Source organism: Neovison vison, chromosome 8 (assembly GCF_020171115.1).
Source record: "Neovison vison isolate M4711 chromosome 8, ASM_NN_V1, whole genome shotgun sequence".
NCBI lineage: Eukaryota > Metazoa > Chordata > Mammalia > Carnivora > Mustelidae > Neogale > Neogale vison.
The window spans coordinates 77,095,302-77,122,825 of record NC_058098.1 but is presented as its reverse complement, the minus strand read 5'-3'; the positions used below and the strand labels follow the sequence as shown (position 1 = coordinate 77,122,825).

Sequence of the window (27,524 nt, the reverse complement as noted above, 5' to 3'; positions counted from 1 at the left end):
CATGATTTCATAGTCAGAGACTTGAAAAATATAATTCAAAGGGGATGAATATGATATCACAGAAGTAAAATTCTGACAGTACAGTTGATGCTACAATGCTATGAAAAGTAAGAGGCATTTGAAGACATCTTATCTGACTCCACAGGGAGTCAATTCCCAAAGTAGCTTAGTTTCTAAGAAGATAGGCATGTATAAAAGAGGTGTACAATATCAAATAAAAAAATAATAGTTTCATGGAGTCACCTTGTCAGGAGATTGTCAAGAAGCTTAGAAGAAATTCATGATATATGTCAAAGGTAGCAAAAAATAGAGTTTTCTGGGAGAAAAAAAAATCTATTATATCAAGAAATCACAGAAAGGCTAAGAATTTGAAGAAGAATATACAAATTCAGAGCTGAAAGTCAGAGCTCCTCAACTTTAGGTTCTTCATTAAGGGATATTATCTTTAAACTGAAAAAGACAGGATGAACATGGACCCATGAGGGAACTGAGCCCTGACTAAGGGAAGAGAGAGTTAGACCTCACTTGGAAACTTTTAACAACTGCCAGTTTTTAGGCCAATGACAAATTGTAACCCAGGGTAATGAATAAGTTTGCAGAGATCAAAGGAATTTAGGAGCAAAGGAATTTTGGAGAACAGGAGAGATGGGTTGAAGGGTGAATTACAAAAATTAAGACTACTTGATGTCGATCCTGGGAATTCTAGAACAGATTACTCAACAGATGGTGTCTTCTCACTATCTGGCTGAAAATAGTCACATCTAACTTGTCAGAATGCCTGCTTCTTGCAGGCCTCCTCCACTGCACGAGTATGATAGTGCTTATTGTGCCCCAAGGTCTCAGATTTACAGGCCTTTTCTCACTTATCCTCACCACGATTCTGCGAGTAGATACACACCCACTTCACAGATGAGAAAACTGCTGGGAGATTAACTTCCCTGAAGTGTATTCCTAGTAGGCAGCAGAGCTGTCCAAGTCAGAGCCCTGCCCCCATCCATGCAGGCCTCCCAATTTCCATGCTCTGTTGCTTTATCACATCTGCTGTAGAATGCAAAGCAGATAACCACAAACCTACTTAAATTATTTCAGGAGTAACAATAAAGAGATTTTGAGTAACTTGAGAAAGCTCTTCTATGAAAAGGCTTTAAGAAGTACACTGTATATTCTTTTGTTGATTAGAAACTTATTTTGCTAATACCCAAATTACTGGCTAAGTGACTCTGGGATGAGCAAACTTCCTGGCAGCACTCAATTATTTTTTTGAACAAGAGTTTATTGCAAAAGTTACCCTAAAACCAGAGATATCAATTCACCTCTCAAGATTTCTTATGAATTCAGAATTTTACCAAAACGGTCCCTTTAATATCACAAATTATAAAGGAAATAATGAACAATGTTTCCTAAAGTGTGACTGATGACTTGAAGACTTCAGAGTTGGGGGAAGTATTCTGATTAGTGTTGTAAATGGGGTGAAGCTTCACTTCGGCAGAATGAAATCCCACAGTTCAAAAAATGCTGTTTTTCTGTTTTCTATTTCTGGATAGCCTGCCCTTTGCCTGAAAAGTCTGGTTTGTTCTTGGAAGAGTGAGAATGTATGTGGACTTGTGCACATGCGCATGCCATTTTGGTACAAGCATTTGTTCATATAAGATTATAAGATTAAAGAGATAGGTGGAAGCTTGTGTTTTGTTGTTGTTGCCTGTTTTTCCTTTTCTTCTTTTTTTCAAAGATTTTATTTATTTGACAGATAGAGATCACAAGTAGGCAGAGAGGCAGGCAGAGAGAGAGAGAGGAGGAAGCAGGCTCCCTGCTAAGCAGAGAGCCCAATGCGGGGCTGGATCCCAGGACCCTGAGACCATGACCTGAGCCTTTAACTTGCTGAGCCACCCAGGTGCCCCTGGAAGCTTATTTTTTCCTTCACCCCATGCTGAAGCCAAAGACTAAGTATAAAAACTTACTGCTCTGTGCATCATTACTTGAAGTGGATTGTAAGGGGTTGACATGAGTTATTTATGATGAAATAAGCCAAGCTGGGAAAAATCTCTACTGTGGTTGTTTTGTCTAGATTTCAGGGGTCAGTCTACCTCTTGCAGATTGTGGAAGGGGTTTTGCCTAAAAAAGTTCAAAACTTTGGACACAGAAAATGCAGGATGCCTTCCCTTCTAGCCCAAGGCCAGTCTTCTTTCCTGCCCCAGGCTAACAGTCACTGGAACTCCATAGTATGGAGACATCTGGGAGATTCCCGAGGAAGAGATTCCCACTAACCCCGGCCCCTGGAAGACCTGATGGCCATTATACTGTAAACCCTTTAGCCACCTTTGGAAACCACTGTGAGACAGTCTTTATTATACATCTGCTATCTCTAAGCCTTCAGAAATGCATTAGGAGACATTAATTAGTTTTCATTCTTTGGGAAATTAAGGAAGAGTCTTGGGTGAGAAATAGGTAAAGCAGTTGGGGCATCCTGGCAAAGCCCGTTAAGAGAACACAAGAGGTGGTAGGGAGAGCTCCACAGCGGCAGCCTGGCAAAGATGGCGGCCGCTGGTGGTGATTGTCTGTGGAACACAGAATCCTACTTTGGGGATTCCTAGGGAAATACAGACTTTTGACAACTCTTTATGCAGAATCACATTTTATTAGTGGAGCTCAAAGGCTTTCAAAACACTGAAGTGTTCTGGGAAACAGTAGCATTACGTTGTATCTATGTTCATCTCTATTTTGCTGTGGATACCAGGAGTGTTGAAATACCTCTTTTTAAGCAACTCATAATGTCCCTGATATGTTATTCCTAAATTGTGTTCTGTGGAATACTAGGGTCTGTAGCACATTAAAAGGTGTTATATAGAAGTGGTTTCCAAAGTTAAATAAATTTGGGAAGTACTGAGGTAGGTAAACTGAAATAAGTTTATCACAGGATTTCTTAGAATCTTTATATACAAATATGATTTGTGAAGCTTTAAGATATAAATATATAGCTTTTCCAAAATGTATTTGACTTTGGAATGCCATTTTATTGAACACATAGGGCTAATGCTCTGAAACATACACTTTGGAACATAATGACCTAGTATCATCTCTTTTAAAATACCAATATTTAAAAACAAAACTTGTGATTAGAAGTGACCGAGCTGGGGCACCTGGGTGGCTCAGGATTAAGCCACTGCCTTTGGCTTGGGTCTCGGGGTCCGAGGATCAAGCCCCGTGTCAGGCTCTCTGCTCATCAGGGAGCCTGCTTACCACCTCTCTCTGCCTGACTCTCTGCCTACTTATGATCTCTCTGTCAAATAAATAAATACAATCTTTAAAAAAAAAAAGTGACCAAGCTACAGCCCCTTTTTACTTTTTCTGGCACCCCCAATTTTATGTCCCTATGTACAACTGTGTGGTTGTTTCATTTAAACATCTTGTAGGGGCACCTTGGTGGCTCAGTTGGTTATGCGACTGCCTTCAGCTCAAGCCATGGTCCTGGAGTCCCAGGATCACATCCTGAATCAGGCTCCCGACTCGGCAGGGAGTCTGCTTCTCCCTTTGACCCTCTCTGATGCTTCCCTCATTCTCTCCCTCTCAAATGAATTAGAAAAAAAAAAATCTTTAAATATCTTGTAATTAAGTAAAATTAATCTGGTGTTAGGTTCTTAAGCTATTATCTTAGCGAAACATGTAAGAGAGCAGATATGCCACTTTAAATATGAGGCACTTTATTTTCTTCACTCTTGCACTAAAGCCAGCACTGCTATAAACGAGTTAATTTTTTAAAACAATCAAACTAAACGTTAAAAAGAAGCCTGTCATCTTAAATAAAGGAACAAAGTGTACAGATATGTGAAATGAACATTCTTTATTACTCCTGGAGTACGTGAACATGAGTACACTTAAGATAGCTCTTTTTGGGGGAGGAGTCAAGATGGTGGAGAAGTAGCAGGCTGAGACTACTTCAGCTAGCAGGAGATCAGCTAGATAGCTTATCTAAAGATTGCAAACACCTAAAAATCCAACGGGAGATTGAAGAGAAGAAGAATAGCAATTCTAGAAACAGAAAATCAACCACTTTCTGAAAGGTAGGACTGGTGGAGAAGTGAATCCAAAGTGACAGGAAGATAGAACCTGGGAGGAGGGGCCGGCTCCTGGCAAGCGGCAGAGCAACGGAGCACAAAATCAGGACTTTTAAAAGTCTGTTCCGCTGAGGGACATCGCTCCAGAGGCTAAACCGGGGTGAAGCCCACGCAGGGTCAACGTGGCCTCAGGTTCCACAGGGGCACAGAAGGATTGGGGCTGAGTGTCACAGAGCTTACAAGTATTAGAACGGGGAAGCTGACTACAGAGACAGAGCCGAGGAGTGAGCTCCCAGCTCGGGGTTACCTTGAACAGGTCGCAGGCTCGGTGAGCTCCGAGCGTGGCCAGAGGCCACGGAAACGGGAGTAATTGGGCGCGGTTCTCTGAGGGTGCACTGAGGAGTGGGGCCCGGGCTCTTGGCTCCTCCAGCCCAGAGACCAGGAGGCCGCCATTTTCATTCCCGTTCTCCCCGAACTCTACAGAAAGCGCTCAGGGAACAAAAGCTCCCGAAAACAAACCCAAGCGGATTACTCATTCCAGCCCCTGGTAAGGGCAGTGCAATTCCACCTGGGGCAAAGACACTTGAGAATCACTACAACAGGCCCCTCCCCCAGAAGATCAACAAGAAATCCAGCCAAGACCAAGTTCACCTACCAAGGAGTGCGGTTTCTTTTTTTTTTTTTTTTTAAGATGTTATTTATTTATTTGACAGAGAGAAATCACAAGTAGATGGAGAGGCAGGCAGAGAGAGAGAGAGGGAAGCAGGCTTCCTGCTGAGCAGAGAGCCCAATGCGGGACTCAATCCCAGGACCCTGAGATCATGACCTGAGCCGAAGGCAGCGGCTTAACCCACTGAGCCACCCAGGTGCCCCAGGAGTGCGGTTTCAATACCAAGGAGAGCAGCAGAATTCCAGAGGAGGAGAAAGCAAAGCACGGAACTCATGGCTTTCTCCCTGTGATTTTTTAGTCTTTCTAATTTTTTAGAAATTAAAAACATTTTTTTTCATCTTTATAGGCATATTCCATCCCTTCATTGTGTTTACCCTTATATATGTTTTTCATTCTTTAAAATTTTGGGAGGTAGTTTCTACTAAGAGACCAAAATACTCCCAAAATTAAGTGAGTGTTTTAGTCACCAGTCTAATATATATATATAGTTCTTTTTCTTATTTGTGTTTTCTGTTTTTAATTTTTTTTTTCTGAACTTCTTTTTATCCCCTTTCTCCCCCCCCCCATGATTTGGGGTCTCTTCTGATTTGGTTAAACTGCATTTTCCTAGGGTCTTTGACACCCTTTTAGTATTTTATTTGCTCCTTCATATATTCTTATCTGGACAAAATGACAAGGTAGAAAAACTCACCACAAAAAAAAGAACGGAGGCAATACCGAAGTCTAGGGACCTAATCAATATGGACATCAGTAATATGTCAGAGTTCAGAATGACGATTCTCAAGGTTCTAGCCGGGCTCGAAAAAGGCATGGAAGATATTAGAGGAACCCTCTCTGAAGAGATAAAAGCCCTTTCTGGAGAAATAAAAGAACTAAAATCTAACCAAGTTGAAATAAAAAAATCTATTAATGAGGTGCAATCAAAAATGGAGGCTCTCACTGCTAGGATAAATGAGGCAGAAGAAAGCATTAGTGATATAGAAGACCAAATGACAAAGAATAAAGAAGCTGAGCAAACAAGAGACAAACACTGGACCACGAGGAGGGAATTCGAGAGATAAGTGACACCATAAGACAAAACAACATTAGAATAACTGGGATTCCAGAAGAAGAAGAAAAGAGGGGAGCAGAAGGTATACTGGAGAGAATTATTGTAGAGATTTTCCCTAATATGACAAAGGGAACAAGCATCAAAATTCAGGAAGTGCAGAGAATCCCCCTCAAAATCAATAAGAATAGGTCCACACCCCATCACCTAATAGTAAAATTTACAAGTCTTAGCAACAAAGAGAGAATCCTGAAAGCAGCCCAGGTAAAGAAGTCTGTAACATACAATGGTAAAAATATTAGATTGGCAGCAGAGTTATTCACAGAGATCTGGCAGGCCAGAAAGAACTGGCATGATCTATTCAGAGCACTAAACGAGAAAAACATGCAGCCAAGAATACTATATCCAGCTAGGCTATCACTGAAAATAGAAGGAGAGATAAAAAAACTTCCAGGACAAACAAAAACTGAAAGAATTTGCAAACAGCAAACCAGCTCTACAGGAAATATTCAAAGGGGTCTTCTAAGCAAAGAGAAACCTTAAAAGTAGTAGATCAGAAAGGAACAGAGACAATATACAGTAACAGTCACCTTACAGGCAATACAATGGCACTAAATTCATATCTCTCAATAGTTACCCTGAATGTTAATGGGCTCAATGCCCCAATCAAAAGACACAGGGTATCAGAATGGATAACAAAACAAAACCCATCAATATGCTGCCTACAAGAAACTCATTTTAGGGACGCCTGGGTGGCTCAGTTGGTTGGACGACTGCCTTCAGCTCAGGTCATGATCCCGGAGTCCTGGGATTGAGTCCCGCATCGGGCTCCCAGCTCCATGGGGCGTCTGCTTCTCCCTCTGACCTTCTCCTCGCTCATGCTCTCTCTCACTGTCTCTCTCTCAAATAAATAAAAAAATAAAATCTTTAAAAAAAAAAAAGAAACTCATTTTAGACTCAAAGACACCTCCCGATTTAAAGTGAGGGGGTAGAAAACAATTTACCACGCTAATGGACATCAGAAGAAAGCTGGGGTGGCAATCCTTATATCAGATCAATTAGATATTAAGCCAAAGACCATAATAAGAGATGAGGAAGGACACTATATCATACTCAAAGGGTCTGTCCAGCAAGAAGATCTAACAATTTTAAATATCTATGCCCTAACATGGGAGCAGCCAACTATATAAACCAATTAATAACAAAGTCAAAAGAACACATCAATAATACAATAATACAATAATAGCCCGGGACTTTAACACTCCCCTCAGTGAAATGGACAGATCATCAAAGCAAAAGATCAACAAGGAAATAAAGGCCTTAAATGACACACTGGACCAGATGGACATCACAGATATATTCAGAACATTTCATCCCAAAGCAACAGAATACACATTCTTCTCTAGTGCACATGGAACATTCTCCAGAATAGATCACATCCTGGGTCCTAAATCAGGTCTCAACTGGTATCAAAAGATTGGGATCATTCTCTGCATATTTTCAGACCACAATGCTCTGAAGCTAGAACTCAATCACAAGAGGAAAGCTGGAAAGAACCCAATATATGGAGACTAAACAGCATCCTTCTAAAGAATGAATGGGTCAACCAGGAAATTAAAGAAGAATTGAAAAATTTCATGGAAACAAATGATAATGAAAACACAACGGTGCAAAATCTGTGGGACACAGCAAAGGCAGTCCTGAGAGGAAAATACATAGCAATACAAGCCTTTCTTAAGAAACAAGAAAGGTCTCAAATACATAACCTCACCCTACTCCTAAAGGAGCTGGAGAAAGAACAACAAAGAAAGCCTAAACCCAGCAGGAGAAGAGAAATCATAAATATCAGAGCAGAAATCAGTGACATAGAAACCAAAAATACAATAGAACAAATCAACAAAACTAGGAGATAGTTCTTTGAAAGAATTAATAAGATTGATAAACCCCTGGCCAGACTTATCAAAAAGAAAAGAGAAAGGACCCAAATAAATAAAATCAAGAATGAAAGAAGAGGGATCACTACCAACACCAAAGAAATACAAACAATTATAAGAACATACTATGAGCAACTCTATGCCAACAAATTTGACAATCTGGAAGAAATGAATGCATTCCTAGAGACATATTAACTACCACAACTGAACCAGGAAGAAACAGAAAGCCTGAGCAGACCCATAACCAGTAAGGAGATTGAAACAGTCATCAAAAATCTCCAAACAAACAAAAGCCCAGGGCCAGATGGCTTCCCAGGGGAATTCTACCAAACATTTAAAGAAGAATTAATTCTTACTCTCCTGAAACTGTTCCTAAAAATATAAATGGAAGGAAAACTTCCAAACTCATTTTATGAGGCCAGCATCACCTTGATCCCAAAACCAGACAAGGATCCCATCAAAAAAGAGAATGACAGACCAAAATCCTTGATGAACACAGATGTGAAAATTCTCACCAAAATACTAGACAATAGGATCCAACAGTACATTAAAAAGATTATTCACCACGACCAAGTGGGATTTATTCCAGGACTGCAAGTTTGGTTCAACATCCGCAAATCAATCGATGTGATACAACACATCAATAAAAGAAAGAACAAGAACCATATGATACTCTCAATAGATGCTGAATAGCATTTGACAAAGTACAGCATCCCTTCCTGATCAAAACTCTTCAAAGTGTAGGGATAGAGGGCTCATACCTCAATGTCATCAAAGCCATCTATGAAAAACCCACTGCAAATATCATTCTCAATAGAGAAAAACTGAAAGCTTTTCCACTAAGGTCAGGAACATGGCAGGGATGTCCATTATCACCACTGCTATTCAACATAGTACTAGAAGTCCTAGCCACAGCAATCAGAGAACAAAAGGAAATTAAAGGCATCCAAATCGGCAAAGAAGAAGTCAAACTATCACTCTTCACAGATGATATGATACTATATGTGGAAAACCCAAAGGCTCCACTCCAAAACTGCTAGAACTTGTATAGGCATTCAGTAAAGTGTCAGGATATAAAATGAATGCACAGAAATCAGTTGCATTTCTCTACACCAACAACAAGACAGAAGAAAGAGAAATTAAGGAGTCAATCCCATTTACAATTGCGCCCAAAACCATAAGATACCTAGGAATAAACCTAACCAAAGAGGCTAAGAATCTATACTCAGAAAACTATAAAGTACTCATGAAAGAAATTGAGGAAGACACAAAGAAATGGAAAAATGTTCCATGCTCATGGATTGGAAGAACAAATATTGTGAAAATGTCTATGCTACCTAAAGCAATCTACACGTTTAATGCAATCCCTACCAAACTACCACCCATTTTTTTCAAAGAAATGGAACAAATAATCCTAAAATGTATATGGAACCAGAAAAGACCTCAAATAGCCAAAGGAATATTGAAAAAGTTGGTGGCATCACAATTCCAGACTTCAAGCTCTATTACAAAGCTGTCACCATCAAGACAGCAGGGTACTGGCACAAAAACAGACACATAGATCAATGGAACCGAATAGAAAGCCCAGAAATAGACCCTCAACTCTATGGTCAACTAATCTTTGACAAAGCAAGAAAGAATGTCCAATGGAAAGAAGACAGTCTCTTCAATAAATGGTGTTGGGAAAATTGGACAGCCACATGCAGAAAAATGAAACTGGACCATTTCCTTACACCACACATGAAAATAGACTCAAAATGGATGAAGGACCTCAATGTGAGAAAGGAATCCATCAAAATCCTTGAGGAGAACACAGGCAGCAACCTCTTCCACCTCAGCCACAGCAACATCTTCCTAGGAACATCGCCAAAGTCAAGGGAAGCAAGGGCAAAAATGAACCACTGGGATTTCATCAAGATCAAAAGCTTTTGCACAGCAAAGGAAACAGTTAACAAAACCAAAGACAACTGACAGAATGGGAGAAGATATTTGCAAATGACATATCAGATAAAGGGCTAGTGTCCAAAATCTACAAAGAATTTAGCAAACTCAACACCCAAAGAACAAATAATCCAATCAAGAAATGGGCAGAGGACATGAACAGACATTTCTGCTAAGAAGACATCCAGATGGCCAACAGACACATGAAAAAGTGCTCCATATCACTCGGCATCAGGGAAATACAAATTAAAACCACAATGCGTTATCACCTCACACCAGTCAGAATGGCTAAAATCAACAAGTCAGGAAATGACAGATGCTGGCGAGGATGTGGAGAAAGGGGAACCCTCCTACACTGTTGGTAGGAATGCAAGCTGATGCAACCTCTCTGGAAAACAGCATGGAGGTTCCTCAAAGTGTTGAAAATAGAACTACCCTATGACCCAGCAATTGCACTACTTGGTATTTACCCTAAAGATACAAACGTAGTGATCCAAAGGGGCACGTGCACCCGAATGTTTATAGCAGCAATGTCCACAATAGCCAAACTATGGAAAGAACCTAGATGTCCATCAACAGATGAATGGATAAAGAAGAGGTGGTATATATACACAATGGAATACTATGCAGCCATCAAAAGAAATGAAATCTTGCCATTTGCGATGACGTGGATGGAACTAGAGGGTATCATGCTTAGTCAAATAAGTCAAGCAGAGAAAGACAACTATCATATGATCTCCCTGATATGAGGAAGTGGAGATGCAACGTGGGGGGTTAAGGGGGTTTGAAAAAATAAATGAAACACGATGGGATTGGGAGGGAGACAAACCATAAGTGACTCTTAATCTCACAAAACAAACTGAGGGTTGCTGGGGGGAGGGGGGTTGAGGGAAGGGAGGTTGGGTTATGGACATTGGGGAGGGTATGTGCTATGGTGAGTGCTGTGAAGTGTGTAAGCCTGGTGATTCACATACCGGCACCCCGGGGGATAAAAATATATGTTTATAAAAAATTAAAAAGAAAAAAATAAATAAAATGCAAAAAAAAAAAAAAAACCCCAAAAAACAAAACTTCCACCAAAGCAAAAAAAAAAAAAAGATAGCTCTTTTTGTTTTTAAAATATGAATAGTGCCTCCACTCCAAAACAAATACACCCTTAACTCGGTGCCCAAAACAAATACGCCCTTAACTCGGTGATGTGTCTTCAGTCTTTGTGTATATCTCCTCACTCTTATCCACCAGCAGCCTCTCTTCCCTGTCCTCTCACTTCATCTCAAACTTCCTTTCACCATCTCTTAAAGGTCTCTGACTCATTTAGCCTTTAGCAGCAATAAATAAGGATCCTATGGCTACTGTGTCACCCCATCTGGATCGCAGCTCCTGACATCACCTTTCTCAAGACACCTATAAATAGTAGAGAAAATTAGTGCCATTGATTTTTGAGATTTTTACATTTTATATTTCCATTCTCAAACCCATTTCTTTTCCTTAGTATGTCCAAGGTAAGGATGGATTCAGCTAATAGTTTGGTTTTAATTCAGTCCTGACTTAGAGCTCAGGAGAGTCATTCATTAACTTTTGTAAGAAACATGGGAACTTCACTAACCTGGACTTCTGGACCAGACTTATATCCCTCAGGTAGGCCTGGACTATTAATATCTTTAAAATCCCCTCATGGTTTATAAAACAAAATAGTCTTAAAACTGGCCACATAGGGTTTTATTACATGACATTAATACATATTTGACTACATTAATTCCTGCCTCAAGAAGCTCTCCCATTCACACACAGTGCCCTGGTATGCTAGCGATTTTATGATACGAACACTGGATGTTACTGATGTGAAGACAGGTCATTAAAAGCAATCTCTATTTAAATGTCAAGTTAAATCACAATTACACATAAACTCACATGGCAAAAGAACTTTTTGGCTGAGATGAAGTAAAACATCTCAGGTAGAGGACTATCCAGGATTATCTAGGTGGGCCCGATGTAATCATACCCATCTACCGAAGAGGGAGGCAGGAAAGTCAGAGCAAGATTTGAAGATGCCATGCTGCTGGCTTTCAAGAGGAAGGAGCCACGAGCCATGGAAAGTAGGCAGTTTCTAGAAGCTGGAAAAGGCAAGGAACTGGATTTGCCTTTAGATATTCCAGAAGGAAACCAGCCTTGCTAATAGCCAATGAGACTGATTTTGGACTTCTGAGGTCAAAATGTGTTGAGAATAAAATTGTGTTGCTTTAAGTTAAGTGTTTAAGTTTGTGGTAATTTGTAATATCGGAAACAGGAAACTAACAGGATAAACTATACCTCAACAAACCAAAGTTTAAAGAAAGATAATGAAATAATATGATAGTGAAGAAAAGTGCGGTTTGACTAAACCAACAGTCCTGGGTCAGAAACCTGGCTGTGGTCAGGTCTGCTTACTTACTTGCTTACCATTTGCTTACTATGTAATCTCAGATATGTGAATTACTTCTTTGTGGTATGTTATCATCCATAAAATATTTCTAATGCTACCTCCTAGAAACTGTTGTACAGATTAAAGGCTATAACTTACATAAAACACTTAGCTCATCCCTAGCACTTCACACACTTTAAATAAATGGTAGCTATTATTTTATAGAGAGTATCATGGGAAATTTTTAGAGTAGAATATGTAACGCAAATACGGTATTACAGATTTCTCCAGTATCTGCCAAACACTACTAAGTGGCTATAATCTGATCCAATCTAGGAAAATAACTATTTGGATTCCTTTCCTATTTATGTATTGTTTGTATGCAACAGTTATCTGGGAGAATAGTCTCAGGTTACTGCTTTTAACTATTGGATTATAAAAAATATTAGATTGAAATATGTCACATCCTTTACGTAGTCTGTGACCAAAACTATCCTGCAAAACAGCTTCTGAATCTAAATCTGTATTTGTATATAAGGAACATACGTCCAACCTGCTTTTCTGGCCCTTTTCTGGGATCTATGTAGGGAACTGGTTCATTCAATGTTCTTGCATTTGTATGAATGAATTTTGCATAATATATACGTCCTCTCCCGACAAATGGTTTTGAATGTTGTATACTTTTTCCAGGTTGTTTGATTTCTTCTTTTTTTCCAGTTACATACACTATACCACCATCTTCTATTTTATGCTCTCTGAAAAACAGAATTACATAGTAAGTAATGTATCCCAATGAACATTTTAGGACTGTGTCATAATTGATAAAATAAAATTTAATATATTTCAAGTATCAGTCAAGACAATTTAAGTTTTATTAATAGTTATAAGGGACTTATGCAATTAAAATATGGAAGGGTATCTTCTCATTTTAAATCATATAAAAGATGAAGGGATTTGTGTTAATTATGATTATTCATAATAATACACCAGCACAATGTACAGACTTTCACTTGCTTGGAATAAAAAAAGAGTAGTGATTTTATCATGGTTACAGATCCTGTTTGGAACATGTATTCATGAAGGTAAGTTACATGCTAATATTTTTTTTTTAAGATATTATTTATTTATTTGACAGAGAGAGATCACAAGCAGGCAGAGAGGCAGGCAGAGAGAGAGGAGGAAGCAGGCTCTCCACTGAGCAGAGAGCCCGATGCAGGGCTCGATTCCAGGACCCTGGGATCATGACCCGAGCCGAAGGCAGCGGCTCAACCCACTGAGCCACCCAGGCGCCCAGTTACATGCTAATCTTAACTCATCTTTTTTAAAAGTTAGTTACTTAGGGGGTGCCTGGGTGGTTCAGTAGGTTGAATGACTGACTCCTGATTTCAGCTCAGGTCATGATCTTGGGGTACAGGGATCAAGCCCAGCTCTTGATTCTGACTCAGTTCATGATCTTGAGACCCAGGGATCCAGCCTAGGGTCAGGCTCCTTGCTCAGTGGGAGTCTACTTGAGATTCTCTATCTCCCTCTCTCCCTGTCCCTCCCTCTCCCACCCCACACACTCTCTCTCTAAAATAAATGAATGAATCTTAAAAAAAAAAGGGGGGCAGCGCCTGGGTGGCTCAGTGGGTTAAAGCCTCTGCCTTCGGCTCAGGTCATGATCCCAGGGTTCTGGGATCGAGCCCCATGTTGGGCTCTCTTCTCCGCAGGGAACCTGCTTTCTCCCCTCTCTCTCTCTGCCTGCCTCTCTGCCTACTTGTGATTTATCTCTCTCTGTCAAATAAATAAAATCTTAAAAAAAAAAAAAAAAAGTTAGTTACTTAGTAAACTCAGTCACCTGGACAAGGATAGCTATTTAATTTTAAAAGTTCACCTGGCAAACTTATAAAAGGTACCAAATGACCACTATTATTTATCTTTTCAGGAAAATACCACTGTGGAGGCATGAGAACAATCAATTCAATCTCATCACTTTTTGCTTTTAATAACTAGACTGGTACCAAAGTGAACATTATAGAATTTTTTTAAATATTAAAAAATGTTTAGAAGCAATTTATAGAAATTTTCTCCTTTTAAATAAAGAGTGGTAGACATTATAAAAGGCAGTATTTTAAAATTTCACATACTTGGAAAGTAAAGAAAAGAATGAAATAGATTAATGTGAATACTTTTTACATAGAAGCTTTTAAAATTAAAGCCCTGACCTATGGAAGGTAAGTAAATAAGATTACAAATTTATAGAGAAAATGAGCAGTTCTGCTTAGTCTTGGCCCTGAAAATATAACCCCTCCATTACTTCAAAACAAAGTCAGGTTCATCTTTTCTATCATATCATTTTTTAGTGAAAACCCCCAAATGCATTTGTGTTGCATTTCTAGTGAATACTGCTTCCTCATCAGCTCTGAGGCTGCAGGACCCAGCTCCAGCTAATCTCTTCCAAGGCAATGAGACCACTCTCCCCTCACTTCTCCAGACAGCACACCTGCTTTCAGTTCCCGGACACACCAGTTATTTTCCTTCAGGACATGTGCACACAGTGTCCCCTCTGCCTGGGCAGTTCTTCCCTGGGTCCCTGCACCACTGGTCCATTATCTTTAAGTCTCTACTTAAAAGCCATCTCCTCAGAAGCTTTTCCTAGATTTCCCCCTTTCTGCCCCATGTAGTCTCTATTTTAGTACTTTCTTTCATAATACCATGACTTATAATTTATGTATCCAGTTTTGTTTTGTTTTTTGGTAAGCACTACAAATACCCTTTACTGGTCAGTAGCTTACATAAGGGTGAATGAAGACTGTGTTTCTTTCATCATTATGTAGCTACCTGGGGAAGCATCCTGTTCATCACAGTTACATGGACCACCATTATAGTATTTGCATATTCTGGTCAATCTGCTGGGATTATTTTTTAGTCTGGTTTAGTGTAACTGTATACACCCAACCCCCACTCCAATATAGATACAAACAACATTCAGCACCCTTGGACCCTAGCCACCTGCTGCCCAACACAAATTGCTCTCTGTAAAGGTTTTGGAAAAACCGATTACTAGTCAAGTGTGAGTAACTTCTAAGGTTTTTTCTATTACCTTTAAATAAACACTTATATCTCTGGAAAGGTCATGATTGATTTTATTATAGACATCTGACATCAGTTTTTCCATCTGCTTCTCATGGTTGTAACTCAGCAATATACTTGCACTAGCATCACATCCTTGAAGGGATGGACTGGGGCTCTATACTTGCATGCATATACATTCGTTCAATTAAGTATTCGGGGTGTGAGTAGCTATAGATTAACACATAAATGTGAAGTGTATGATTCTGTAGTAATTTCTTAATAGAAGGAAACACAAAAATGGGCAGTGAAGAAAGGCAGACAGAGCTGGAATCTCAACTCTGCCATTTAATATCTGAGCCTTGATTTCCTCCTTGGCATGGTAAGGCCAAGAATGCCTATTAAGAGAGATGTGACAATAACATTGAATAATTCATTCTTTCAACAGATTATTTATTGAATTTTGTGCCTGGTGCTGCTCAAGGCACTGAGGATACAGGAGTGACAAAACAAAAATTCCTGCCCCCGCAGAGCTTACATTCTAGTGAGGGAAGGCAGATGAGAAATCAAATAATAAGTAAAACATATAGCCTTTTGTGTGGTGTTAAGTGCCAAGGACAACAACAGAGCAGGGAATGGGGAAAAGGAGTGCATGTATGTGGGAGGGAGGCTGCATTTTTAGACAGGGTAGAGGCTGCATTATGAAGGTGGCAACTGAAGAAAGGAAAGAGGGGAGCTAGCTAAGAGGATATTTGAGGAAGGGCATTCTAGCAGAGTGAACTGTAATTGCCAAAGTATGGCAACAGAAGCACCTGGCCTTAGGTGCTTCTCTAAGTGTGGTCCCAGAAGGAGCTGCATTGTCATCCATTTTACCTTGATAGTACAAATTCACTGGTCCCATCCCATCCCGAGATAGGTTTCCAGGAAACTTAACCAGCTCTCCAACTGATTCTTAAGTATGTTGAGATCCACTCTTCTAGTGACAAAAATACAGGCTTTGGAAGCAGATACCCCTGGCCATGTTGGTATTAAACTGTAACACCTTGGTCAATAGTTCTCAAAATTTAGCGACATCAGAATCACCTGGAGGCTTGTTAAAACCCAGTTTATTTATTGTTCTCAACTCCAGATTTCTGATTCAGTATATCTGTGGTGGGGAGCCTGCAAGAATATGCGTTTCTAGTAAATTCTCAGGTGATGCTGGATTGGGGCGGGAGTGGAGTGGGGTGGAGTGGAGAGCACACTTTAAGAATCACTGCTAGCGGGGAGGCCTGCGTGCTGGAGCAGGGTGCAGTCAGAGGGCAAGCAGCAGATAAGACCAGGTAAAGGAAAAGGGGCAGTTTGTGGCGGTCCCACAGACCACTGCAAGGACCTTAGCGCTTACTCTGCAAGGGCCCATGGAGAATAGTGATCTAACGTACGCAGTAAAAAAAAAAAGGGGGGGGGGAGACCTCTCAGACTGCTAAGTGGAGAATGCACAGAGGCAAGGGGAGCAGCAGCGACTGTTACAACATCCAGGTAAGAAACGCTGGGCCAGCGTGGGGATGATGCTGAATTCTGGATATATTTTAAAGGTAAAGCCTAAAGAATTTGCTAATAATTTAGATGTGGGGTGTTAGGAGTGAAAGATTCCATGAAACTTGAAGACTGTTGGGCCCGGCAGCGCTTGTAAAGCGCCTGACACACAGTGGGTACCCGGTAAGCAGTGTGTTTTTTGTTTTTTTGTTTTAAGATTTTTATTTATTTATTTATTTGATAGAGAGAAATCACAAGCAGGCAGAGAGAGAGGCGGAAGCAAGCTCCCCGCTGAGCAGAGAGCCCGATGTGGGGCTCAATCCCAGGACCCTGAGATCATGACCTGAGCTGAAGGCAGAGGTTTAAACCACTGAGCCACCCAGGCGCCCCCCAACAGTGTGTTTTAAAAAGTATTCCGGTAAGCGCTCAACTACTAGAGATAGGATGGAAGAGGAAAAGCTCTGATAGTGGTTCGAGGACCCACCCCTCGGGTCTCACTTCACCCTCCCCGAAGGAAGGAAATAGTTTCAGAAGGGGAAATAGAAAACCAAACCCCAGCACTTACTGCTGCTTATCCTCCTTTTCCTCCATGGGCTCCCGCGGCCTGACACGAGGCAGCGAGGAGCCTCACGGGAAGATCTGGGACTAAGCCCTGCCTGGAAAGGGGCGCGCGGAAGCCCGTGACTGTGACTCGTGCGTTGCTAAGCGACGGCGGGCTCCCGGCGCGCGGCCTCGGAAACCGGCAAGGGGGCGGAGCCGGAGCGCGCAGGCGCAGTAATCCGGATGGGCTCCGCAAGCTTGCGGGTGCGGGCCGCCTGACCAGGCGGGGGCAGGTGGTTGGGTGTATGGGCGCCTTTTCCGGACCCGCCCCGGGCTGAACGCTGTGTGTTTGAACTTGGCCTTTACTATCGGCCCGACCGGAGTATTTATTAAGGCCCACGCTGGCCTTGGCAATCAAAAAGGGGCGGTTCCCAGAGCCTCCCCCGCGGCCCTAGGCTGTGGTGCTGGAGGCTGTATTTCTCGCGTATCCGCAGAGCCTCGCAGGAGGCCTCCCCGGCGCTGCCCACGTCTGCCGGAGCTGGCTCCAAAAGTGCACGCAGGCAGGAGAGAAGCTTGTTTACGTGAACCGTTAAATACTGTGCAAGTAATGATTGCTGCTCCTGGGCTGACTAGTCTTTGCTTGAAAAAGCTTGGCTGTCGCTGTTCTCCACGATTTCTGGCAAATCTTTCCGCGGCCCGGCAGCAAGCATTAAAATAGAGCAAGGGAACACTCATCTCCTGCAAACGAGACTCCCCGCGGTGTATGCATCTGCTCCAGCCTGAATGGGGTTCAGAACCGGGCGGAGGGAACTGTAGGCTATGGCAGCAGGTTGGGGCTGGTATTCGTAGCGCTTATCTAAAAAGAGCAAGTTCCTGGGAAAAGCAGTTGATGACTTGCGTCCACCTTCTGGCCCCCGATTTTCTTACCTCATTTCACCATTGCTTCCCAGTTTCCATTACCAGAGCCAAATTTCTTTGGCATCAGCCGTCGTAAATCTTGTATTTGCATGGATAATGGGAAAAGAAAAAACCCTTATTGGGTTGAATTCTGCTGTATAACCAAGCTATGCTTGGGCAAGTGTTCTGTAACCCAGAGCCAGTATTAATATGTATTTACATTTACCTGGAGTAATGTGGAGAGAACGAAGTCTGGTCGCCGGACTCACTGTACATACGTGAGAAGAATATATGAATAGAAGTTTGATAGCTAGTTACCTACACAACTAAATTGGTAAAAAGAGTGGAGTGTGTATAAATACATGTGTGTTTGGGGAATAAGGATTGGGTGGGTAAATACGTATGGGGAGAGCGGGTTGAAAACCCCCAAATGGGGGAACTAACAATTGAGTTCCTGCTTGAGAGCCGGCCGTTTGTTCAGCAGCGTATGACACCACGTACTTACTTGGTCACGGTCTCTGGGGGCATAGGCTGTTGGGGACAGTCGGCGTTTGAATCCTGGTTCCACCCCTTAGTAGCTGCTTCAGCTGGGCAAATGATCTATTCTCTCTGAGCTTCAGTGTCTCCATCCACAAAAAGAAAATATTTCTTTTTTTTTTTATTTTTAAATTTTTTAAAAATAAACATATAATGTATTACTAGCCCCAGGAGTACAGGTCTGTGAATCACCAGGTTTACATACTTCACAGCACTCCCCATAGCACATACCCTCCCCGGTGTCCATAACACCCCCCCAAGCAACCCTGTTTGTTTTGTGACATTAAAAATCTCTTATGGTTCGTCTCCCTCCCAATCCCATCTTGTTTCATTTATTCTTTTCCTACCTCCCAAACCCCCATGTTGCATTTCCACTTCCTCATACCAGGGAGATCATATGATAGTTGTCTTTCTCCGACTGACTTATTAAAATGAAAATATTCTTAAGGTTGTTCTCCAGTGAGGATTTCTCAATACAGGCAGAGAATACTGACTGGGGTGGGTGGGCAGGCTTGTGGTCAGTCCCTGGTCATTGTTAGCTTGGGTTTTGACTGAGAAATTTGATGGGATATGCTACCCCATGTCTTTAAGACCTAGTCAATTCTCTCATAAGTACCCCTAATATTGATTTCATCCTTCACCAGTCTCTTCAAGCTCCTAAAACCACTCACCTTCAGGGACAATCCCAACTGCTTGCTGTGAAGAAATGAGGACTTTCTTAACTTTGTCCCTTTCTTTTCTTTTTTTTTTTTTTTTAAGATTTTATTTATTTGTCAGAGAGAGAGAGGGAGAGAGAGTGAGCACATGCAGACAGAATGGCAGGCAGAGGCAGAGGGAGAAGCAGGCTTCCTGCTGAGCAAGGAGCTCGATGCAGGACTTGATCCCAGGAGGCTGGGATCATGACCTGAGCTGAAGGCAGCTGCTTAACTAACTGAGCCATCCAGGCGTCCCAACTTTGTCCCTTTCAAAACAAATTCACCTGCATTCAACAAGATGACAGTTGTTTGGTTTTATTTTGAGTCACATAGTATAAGACTAAAATCTAAATATATCTATGTCAATCTCTTTCCAATTGTTAAGCAGTTCATATATATGTAGATGTATTGAGGGTTGTAAGAAACATTTTAAAAAGATAATTATGCCTACCACAGAGAAGCCACAATCTGGTTAGGAATATAAGAAATAGATGCTGGGAAAAGTTGTGAACAATGACACATGATACTAGTGTGTAACTGGTAGGCATAAGTGTCAAATTTCAGTGCTGAGGATAATACGGTGTTACAAAAATGTGCCCATTTTTTTAAAAATGCCAATTACTTATGACTGGTACATCCTCTGTAAGGCACTGCAAAACAATGCAGATTTTATAATAATAGTAACTTTTTAATGTAGAAAAAGCACTGGGATGTTAGTTTTTTCTACTACAAACTAGCTGCTATGACCTAGGAGCAACACTTAAACCTGTCTGCTATAGATTTTCACTTGTAAGGGGGAAAAAAAAAGGTCAGATGAGATAATCTCTATGATCGCTTTCTGTAAAATATAGTGATTCTACTGGGAAATTTATGTTTGAAAATCAGTGAACACACTAGCCTCAATAATACATGTAATTTTCTCGTGTTAGGTAGTTTGGATTCTTGTCAGCGGAGAATAATTCAACGTGGTTTACTAATATTGTACAAGTTAAAAATACCAGTGGTATTTGAGCGAGAACACCATATGTGAGGAAACACAATAGGATAGAAATTGCTCATCCGAAATGTTATAGATGCAGAAAATTGTCAACACTTTTTTTCAAACCATAGGAAAATGCCAAAAATAATGAAGGTACAGTTGTATAACTTGAGAGGAAAGGAGAGTCCGGCTTCCTCTCAGTTCTTTCTTCAGTCATGTGATACCCATGAGGAGCTCAAGAGTATGGCATCAAGCCAAATCTATCTCTACTTTTGTTTTTAAAGATAGTTCATTTGCCTCATTTATATGTATTGTATAGGTTAAATGAGAAAACAGAATTTATCCTGACACATAGTAATCACTCATTAAAACTTGGCTGTTAGTTTTCTGCCTGTTTTTATAATTAGTAGACAGTCTTCAAGTACATGTATTATATTATCTGTTTTTGTCCTTATTTTATTACCTTAGACTAATACTTTTTAAAAGATTTTATTTATTTATTTAAGAGAGAGGAGCAGAGGGAGAGGGAGTCCCAACGTGGGGCTCGATCGGACAACCCTGAGATCATGACCTGAGCCAAAATCAAGAGTCAGCTGCTTAACAGACTGAGCCACCCAAGTGCCCCTTAGACTAAGAATGCTTTCAACCCAAAATATACATTAATTTGAGGGCAGTGGAAATGAGAAATGTTAGTGTTAGGTTTACCTTTGAAAATTAATAGGTTCAAATGAATTATAGGTAGGAAAGGAGCCCTGAGTTTTCCTCTGGTCTAAGTTTAAAACTAAGTGATTTATATTGTACTTTAAAGAGAGATAGATGATAAAACAAGCAGGAGATGTTACATCAATTAAAAGGTAAAAGTCTCGGGGTGCGTGGGTGGCTCAGTGGATTAAGCCTCTGCCTTCGGCTCAGGTCATGAACTCAGTGTCCTGGGATCAAGCCCCCCCATCGGGCTCTCTGCTCAGCAGGGAGCCTGCTTCCCTTCCTCTCTCTCTCTGCCTGCTTGTGATCTCTCTCTCTCTCTGTCAAATAAATAAATAAAATCTTAAAAAAAAAAAAAGGTAAAAGTCTCTAGTATAAATCATGTAGATCATTCTCAACAGATATATGCATGAATATGTTTATATTCATATAATATATGCATAAAAGTCTTAAGTTTTATGAGCTCTCTTGAAATAACTAAAGCAATTACAGGCAGCCTGGTTACTCCGAAATCGTGGTCAGAAATCATGAGTTTGGCCATTTACCCTATTGAAGGAAGAAACCTGTATTTTATGAGTTCAGAGCTTCTAGTTATCACTGTAATTTCATGACTCAAGGTTTATTTTCAAATAAATGTAAGGTACCATCTATGGTACCTTACATAGAAGCTGTATAAGCGAAGGATGAATGAAGGTGGTCCTAGGCAGTTGTTAGTAAAGGCCGTGTTGGTACTATCGTGATGTCTTCAATTGAGTGGTCATGTAGTAAAGATTTATTGAATGAACAGCTGTGGACACATTGCTTCTTGAGAAAGGAATGCAAAATGAAACATGGTTGAGGTGGTTACCATTCTCAAAAAGTTAGGAATCCCTAGTCTAAGCTAATTTTGATGATTTTCTGTCATCTAGCATATTTTGAGGGGCTGTTTTCCTTGTTTTCTATGAAGAATTCCAGAGATGGAGTAATGACTTGCAAGGAAGGGGATCACATCTTAGTATCTGATTATTGAGCAATCCAACATATATTCCACACCTTGTAAGTTCTGCCTCTCCTCACTGGACCGTAAGATTTAAGGTTCTCCGCACTCAGGAATGTACCTTGCAAACAACAGGTCTTATCAATGAAATTATCAATGAAATTTACTCAGAAAAAATACCTAGAAAAAACACAATATATTATACTACTTTGAGCTTTTCAGTGTTTTTAATGGACATAGGTAGTAATTGTTTAACAACTTCCTTAGAAAATCTCCACATTTTAAAAAAGGTAATTAAAACTACCTTCTAAACTAAGCAACTTAAGTTTTTCAATTCCTGAGAAATAAAATCTACCTTTGATCCCTTTGATGATACAACTGTTCTCTGTACTTGCCCTAGGAGAGGAGAACTCATATTTACTGAAATTCAGGGTCAGAGCTGAGCTTAAGCCCTAGCTGCATTTTTAAAGCTCTCTGACTCTGCGTAAGCTATTTAAATTCTTTTAGCTTTAGATTTGGACTATGTCTCTTATTAACCTTTAAAAAATAATTGAATGGTGCTCACATAGGCAGCACGTATACTAAAAAATAAATGAATAAGATTCCAAAAGAATAGGGATGAAAGAACTTACCTTGTAGGGTTATTGGATCAAATAAGGCAAGTGTAAATCACCTTGCATAAAGTGGGCACCCAAAAAGTATCGTTTCCCGCAGCCTTGCTCTAGCCTTATTCCTTGGTGGAAGCTCACCCAGCTGGAAAGTGAAACAGCGAGGATTTGTTTTTAGATCAGTCTTTTTTACACTCACCGCCTCTGCCTAATGTTTCTCTACCTCTTGTTTAAATCATGCCAATAAAAATGGAACATAAAATTCAAAATAGGGTCTTCCTAGTGTCACTATGGTGTGAGAATGGGTAAAAATAACTAGAAAGACTAAACCCAGCAGATGTTTCAGGAGTGAACGCCTTCAAAACAGGAAGGCTCCAATAGGGGAGGAGAACATAACAACCGTCAGAGAGGGGGCAGGGGTGTAAAAAGTGAATGTTTGCACCGTCTACTTACAAACTGTCACCATACACAGTGCATCGTCACCAACGATGCTCTGATGCTCGAGCTGATGTCAAGGGCCGCTGTTGGTAAAACAGAAACAGTAGCAATCCAAAAATAAGCTCATAATCGCTGGTTGCCGCAGCTCCTGGTGCCACACTGTCAGCTTTTAGCGATGAGCTGCTGAGTGATGATCATTTTTTTTCCTTCTTTTTAAGATTTTTATTTGTTTGATGGAGAGAGACACAACAAGAGAGGGAACACAAGCAGGGGGAGTGGGAGAGGGAGAAGCAGGCTTCCCGCTGAGCAGGGAACCTGATGCGGGGTTCGATCCCAGACCCAGCCAGAGCCACCCAGGTGCCTCCTGATGATCATTATTTTTATATGGATGGGTAGACCTATGATAAATTTTAAAATGCTTTTCTTTTTTAGTACCTTTGAAGAGTGCTCGCTTCGGCAGCACATATACTAAAAAAAAAATAGTACATTTGAAGAGTTAGGAGAGAAGCTCCCACTTAAAGAAAAATGAGGGTTTTGACCTAGAAGTTAGAATATACCTTAAAAAAAAATAAATCATAGGTAAGATTTTTAAATAGAAAAGTACAACACTTTTAATAAGGGGAAGTTTACTTCAGCTACCTCCTAGGCACATCTTTTCAGTCTGACACAGCAAATCAACATTTCACAAGTCATTTCCTTTATCATTCTAACCTATTCCCTTTCCCTTATGTAATTATTTAATGGAATTATATGCTCCAAGTTACAGTTAAATATATTGGTGTTTATAAGCTTTTCAAGAGTTTGAAAACAGCCTTTTTTTTTTTTTTTAATCCGTAGGGTAAGCTGGGAACAAACTCTTGATTTAAATTTTTCCTTTCTTTCTCTCTTTCTTTCTTTCTTTCTTTCTTTCTTTTTTTCTTTCTTTTTGCTTTCTCTGCCAACATTGCTTTAAGGCATTAATAATGGGTTGTAAGATTCAGAAAAAGAAATCTCTCTCTCTTTTTTTAAAGATTTTATTTATTTGACACAGAGAGAGAAAGATCACAAGTAGGCAGAGAGGCAGGCAGGGGGGTGGGGAAGCAGACTCCCCACTGATCAGAGAGCTGTATGTGGGCCTTGATCCTGGGACCCTGGGGTCTTGAGGCAGAGGCTTAACCCACTAAGCCACCTAGGTGCCCCAGAAAAAGAAATCTTAAAGGACTTTCCCATATTGTAAGAGAAGGGAGACAGCATTAGAAAGAAAGCTTCTGTTTCTGCAGTGTTTTGCCATGTAGAGAATGGAGTGGGGAATGCCATAGTCCGTTTTTTCTCAATGCTAGTCAGTATCATGGGGACTGCGTGGGAGCCGTGCAGGCTGTAAGGAGCTGCCACCATGAACAGAGGCCTGAGCACACCTGACAGAAACCCAGAGGGCAAGTCTGACCTCTCAGAGCTTCTGTGCTTTTGTCCATACATTGGGAACCAACACCTACCCTATTGGCCGCAGCGATTCTGAGGGAGCTGTTGCACATCCAAGATCTTTGTTAAAGCACCCTTTATTATATGCATCGGTTGGGCCATTCTAGGGTCCTCCCTACCTCTTGGGGTGAGTTGCAAGGGAAAAAGCAACTGCCCACAGGTTAAGTACAGTTTGCATCAGTGTCCACTTTGGCCATAAACTCTTCTGCAAAATTTGTATTTCCTTTTGCTTTTTGTTTATATTTTAGCTTCTGCTCCCTTGTTGAGCCTGCTGTGAATCCTCATTTTAAGCTATATTTCATCTGTGTTAAGACTGTTAGACTGAGAAGCCCACCTATAAGATAATCTGCTCCAAACTGTCTATAGATGGGCCTGAATAGAATAGAAGATGGGACCAAGTAATTAACTTTTTAGGCTTTTGCTTTGAGTGGAATATAGTTTGATTAGCTTGGATGAGAACAGAAAACCTCACTAAGGGGAAAATACAGTTACTTTAATTATGTTATTTCCTTAATGAATGTTTGAGGTTACACAAAATAAAATCTATAGAAGCCATATAATTTCATCTTGGCTATACTTCATGAGTTTCTATCCCAAAGTTAGTATTTTCTTTCTGTCCTTTCCTATTCATATTTGTAAGAGTTGGGTTTTTTTCCTTAGAATTACTACTCTTTAAACTTTTTACCTTATCTAAAAAAAATTTTTATACTTCTTAACAGATCCATTATGATTTTTGTTGCTGTTGTTATTGTCGTTGTTTAGAGAGGAAGGGGGTGGGGGCAGGGAGAAGGGCAGAGGAAGAGGGAAAGAGAGACTCCAAGCAGGCTCCAAGCCCAGCCCCACGCAGACTCCATCTCACAACCCTGAGATCCTGACCTGAACTGAAAACCAGTGTCAGAGAGTCCGACACTTAACCTTCTGAGCCACCCAGGCACCCCACCCATTATGATCTTTTATTTTGAACTGAATATGGATAGAACTGAAATTCTACTTATTTTTATTATCCTTTTTGCTCCTCATTCAGTTTTGCAGGAATATAGCATAACAGAAACCTTGCCCTAAAGTTGGAACCACTCCTTGATGACATGACTTTGAGCAAGTTTTACCTTTCTGAACCTTCATTTCCTCATCAAAAAGTGGTAATAATGATTGTCCCTGTCTTACTCCTAGTGTTTTTCTGAGGCTGACCTAAGATGGTCCGTGTGTACTACGTGACACATGGTAGGTGCTCAGCCACTTACCTGTCAGCATTGCCATTAAAAAATAAATGTCTTGGGGCGCCTGGGTGGCTCAGTGGGTTAAGCCGCTGCCTTCGGCTCAGGTCATGATCCCGGGGTCCTGGGATCGAGTCCCACATGGGGCTCTCTGCTCAGCGGGGGCCCTGCTTCCCTCTCTCTCTCTCTGCCTGCCTCTCTGTCTACTTGTGATCTCTGTCTGTCAAATAAACAAAATCTTTAAAAAAAAAAAAAAAAAGAAAAAAAGAAAGCTGTAGCTGGTAGCACTTCACTAATCGGACCTTTGTTTTAAAAAAAAAAAATTAAAATTAAAAAAAATAATAAATGTCTTAAGAGCTGAGATTGTTTCATACTCCTCTCTTTGCACCCAGCCTCAGGCACAGTGCTTGGGATCTGGCATATTCTTGTTAGATATTTCCTGAATAAATGACAAAAGTACCCAGTAAGTCTTACATAGTCCTCATTATTGGTTTGCCAGGCTACCGGTTTATCCCTGCTTCTGGAATTTTTCACTGAGAGTTATGGGTACCAAAACTTGGACTCCTGGAGTGTCCTGAAACCTTAGTATTTATGCAAGAAAAGTTACATTTTTAAAAATCAGACTGCATATTTTGGGGGCATATTTTTCAGCCCTCTTTTGGCTTTGGACTTGGCACTCTATGAAGCATGGCTCTTCACACTGGCCCTACTGATCTCACAGCTCCACAGTTTGGATCCTCTAGTCCAAACAGTATTTTACCATAAACCATCCTCATTTCTGCATTACTCTGTTTACATATCTAGTTACCTTACCTAGACTCTGTTCCCTCCTGTTTGGAAAAGGGGACTTTGACTTTTGTTCATGGTTTAAAAGGAAGCTGTTGCTGCACTTCCAGTATCCCTCTCTGCACCCACTTTCATTCCACCAGAGAACACACTTGCTGCACAGACTTTCAGGACTGGACGCTGATTGGGGCCATTTTACCAGCAGGGGGGATCACTGCATTAAAGGTCATTGCTCAGGGTTGGTGCACTTCCTGTCTCCAGGAACTGGACAAACCAGAAAGGGTCTTTCTCAGCTGGCCTGGCCATTTTAACACTCCATTCTATCTGCAGCTGGATGGAGCTGATGAAGCAGTCGTCAGAATCCTGCAACTATTTAGAGAGGGTCTAGAACTCAAGGGAGAGCACATGAGGAGTAGGAGGGCTTGCTTTGGCCTCCTACTTCAAATTAGCTTCTGTAATCTAGCTTTTAGTCATAGTCTACTTTTACTCCATTGTTGAACTGGGTCCTTGTCCAGTTAATGAAATCATGACTTTGTTTGCTGTTGGGCTGTCATCACTTGTCAATATATTTCTTTGGCAGAGAATCCCAAATTCTTTGGGAAAATTTGGGAGAGAATACCATGGCTTTAACCAAAGCGATGTGCAAAACCAAGCCCTTCATGTCCTTCTCCATCCAGTCCAACCTAGTTCACAAAAACTTTTTAGACAACCACTGTAAGGATCTTCTTCTAAAGCTAGATGTTCTGCAGTATTAAGAGAGTTAGTCTATTCTAATATTCTCCCATTCACCCTGTTGATGAGGGCAAGAGTCCAGCCTACAGTTACAGGGATGGCTGAACACATGCCTCCTGACACTGGACAGATGACACCACCCACAGTTTACCAATCACATATACTCAGAGCCACAGAGATGGACACCATGCTGAGCAGGGCCACATGGGGGTTGCATCAAGAACTTGATGAACACCCCATAGCTGTGGGAGGCAGGCTTTGTAGTGTCAGGAGGATAAGGTCACCCCTGGTTTCCCCTGGGAAATGTGATTGGCTTGTTTGACTAATTTGGCAGACTGACAGGGAACTAA

At 40.9% G+C, this 27,524-nt stretch overlaps 1 protein-coding gene across 1 annotated transcript in view; it reads right to left on the bottom strand.

The window, feature by feature from the left end:
- Positions 1-17,235, bottom strand: part of C8H2orf73 (chromosome 8 C2orf73 homolog) — a 37,248-nt gene extending 20,013 nt beyond the window's left edge. Inside the window, exons 1-2 of the mRNA XM_044263954.1 lie at positions 17,178-17,235; positions 12,600-12,801 (exon numbers count right to left, since the gene is read on the bottom strand). Coding sequence (XP_044119889.1) covers positions 12,600-12,801; positions 17,178-17,203 — 228 coding nt within the window. The 5' untranslated portion in view covers positions 17,204-17,235. The remainder of the gene's footprint in view (positions 1-12,599; positions 12,802-17,177) is intronic.
- Between the last annotated feature and the right edge of the window lie 10,289 nt (positions 17,236-27,524).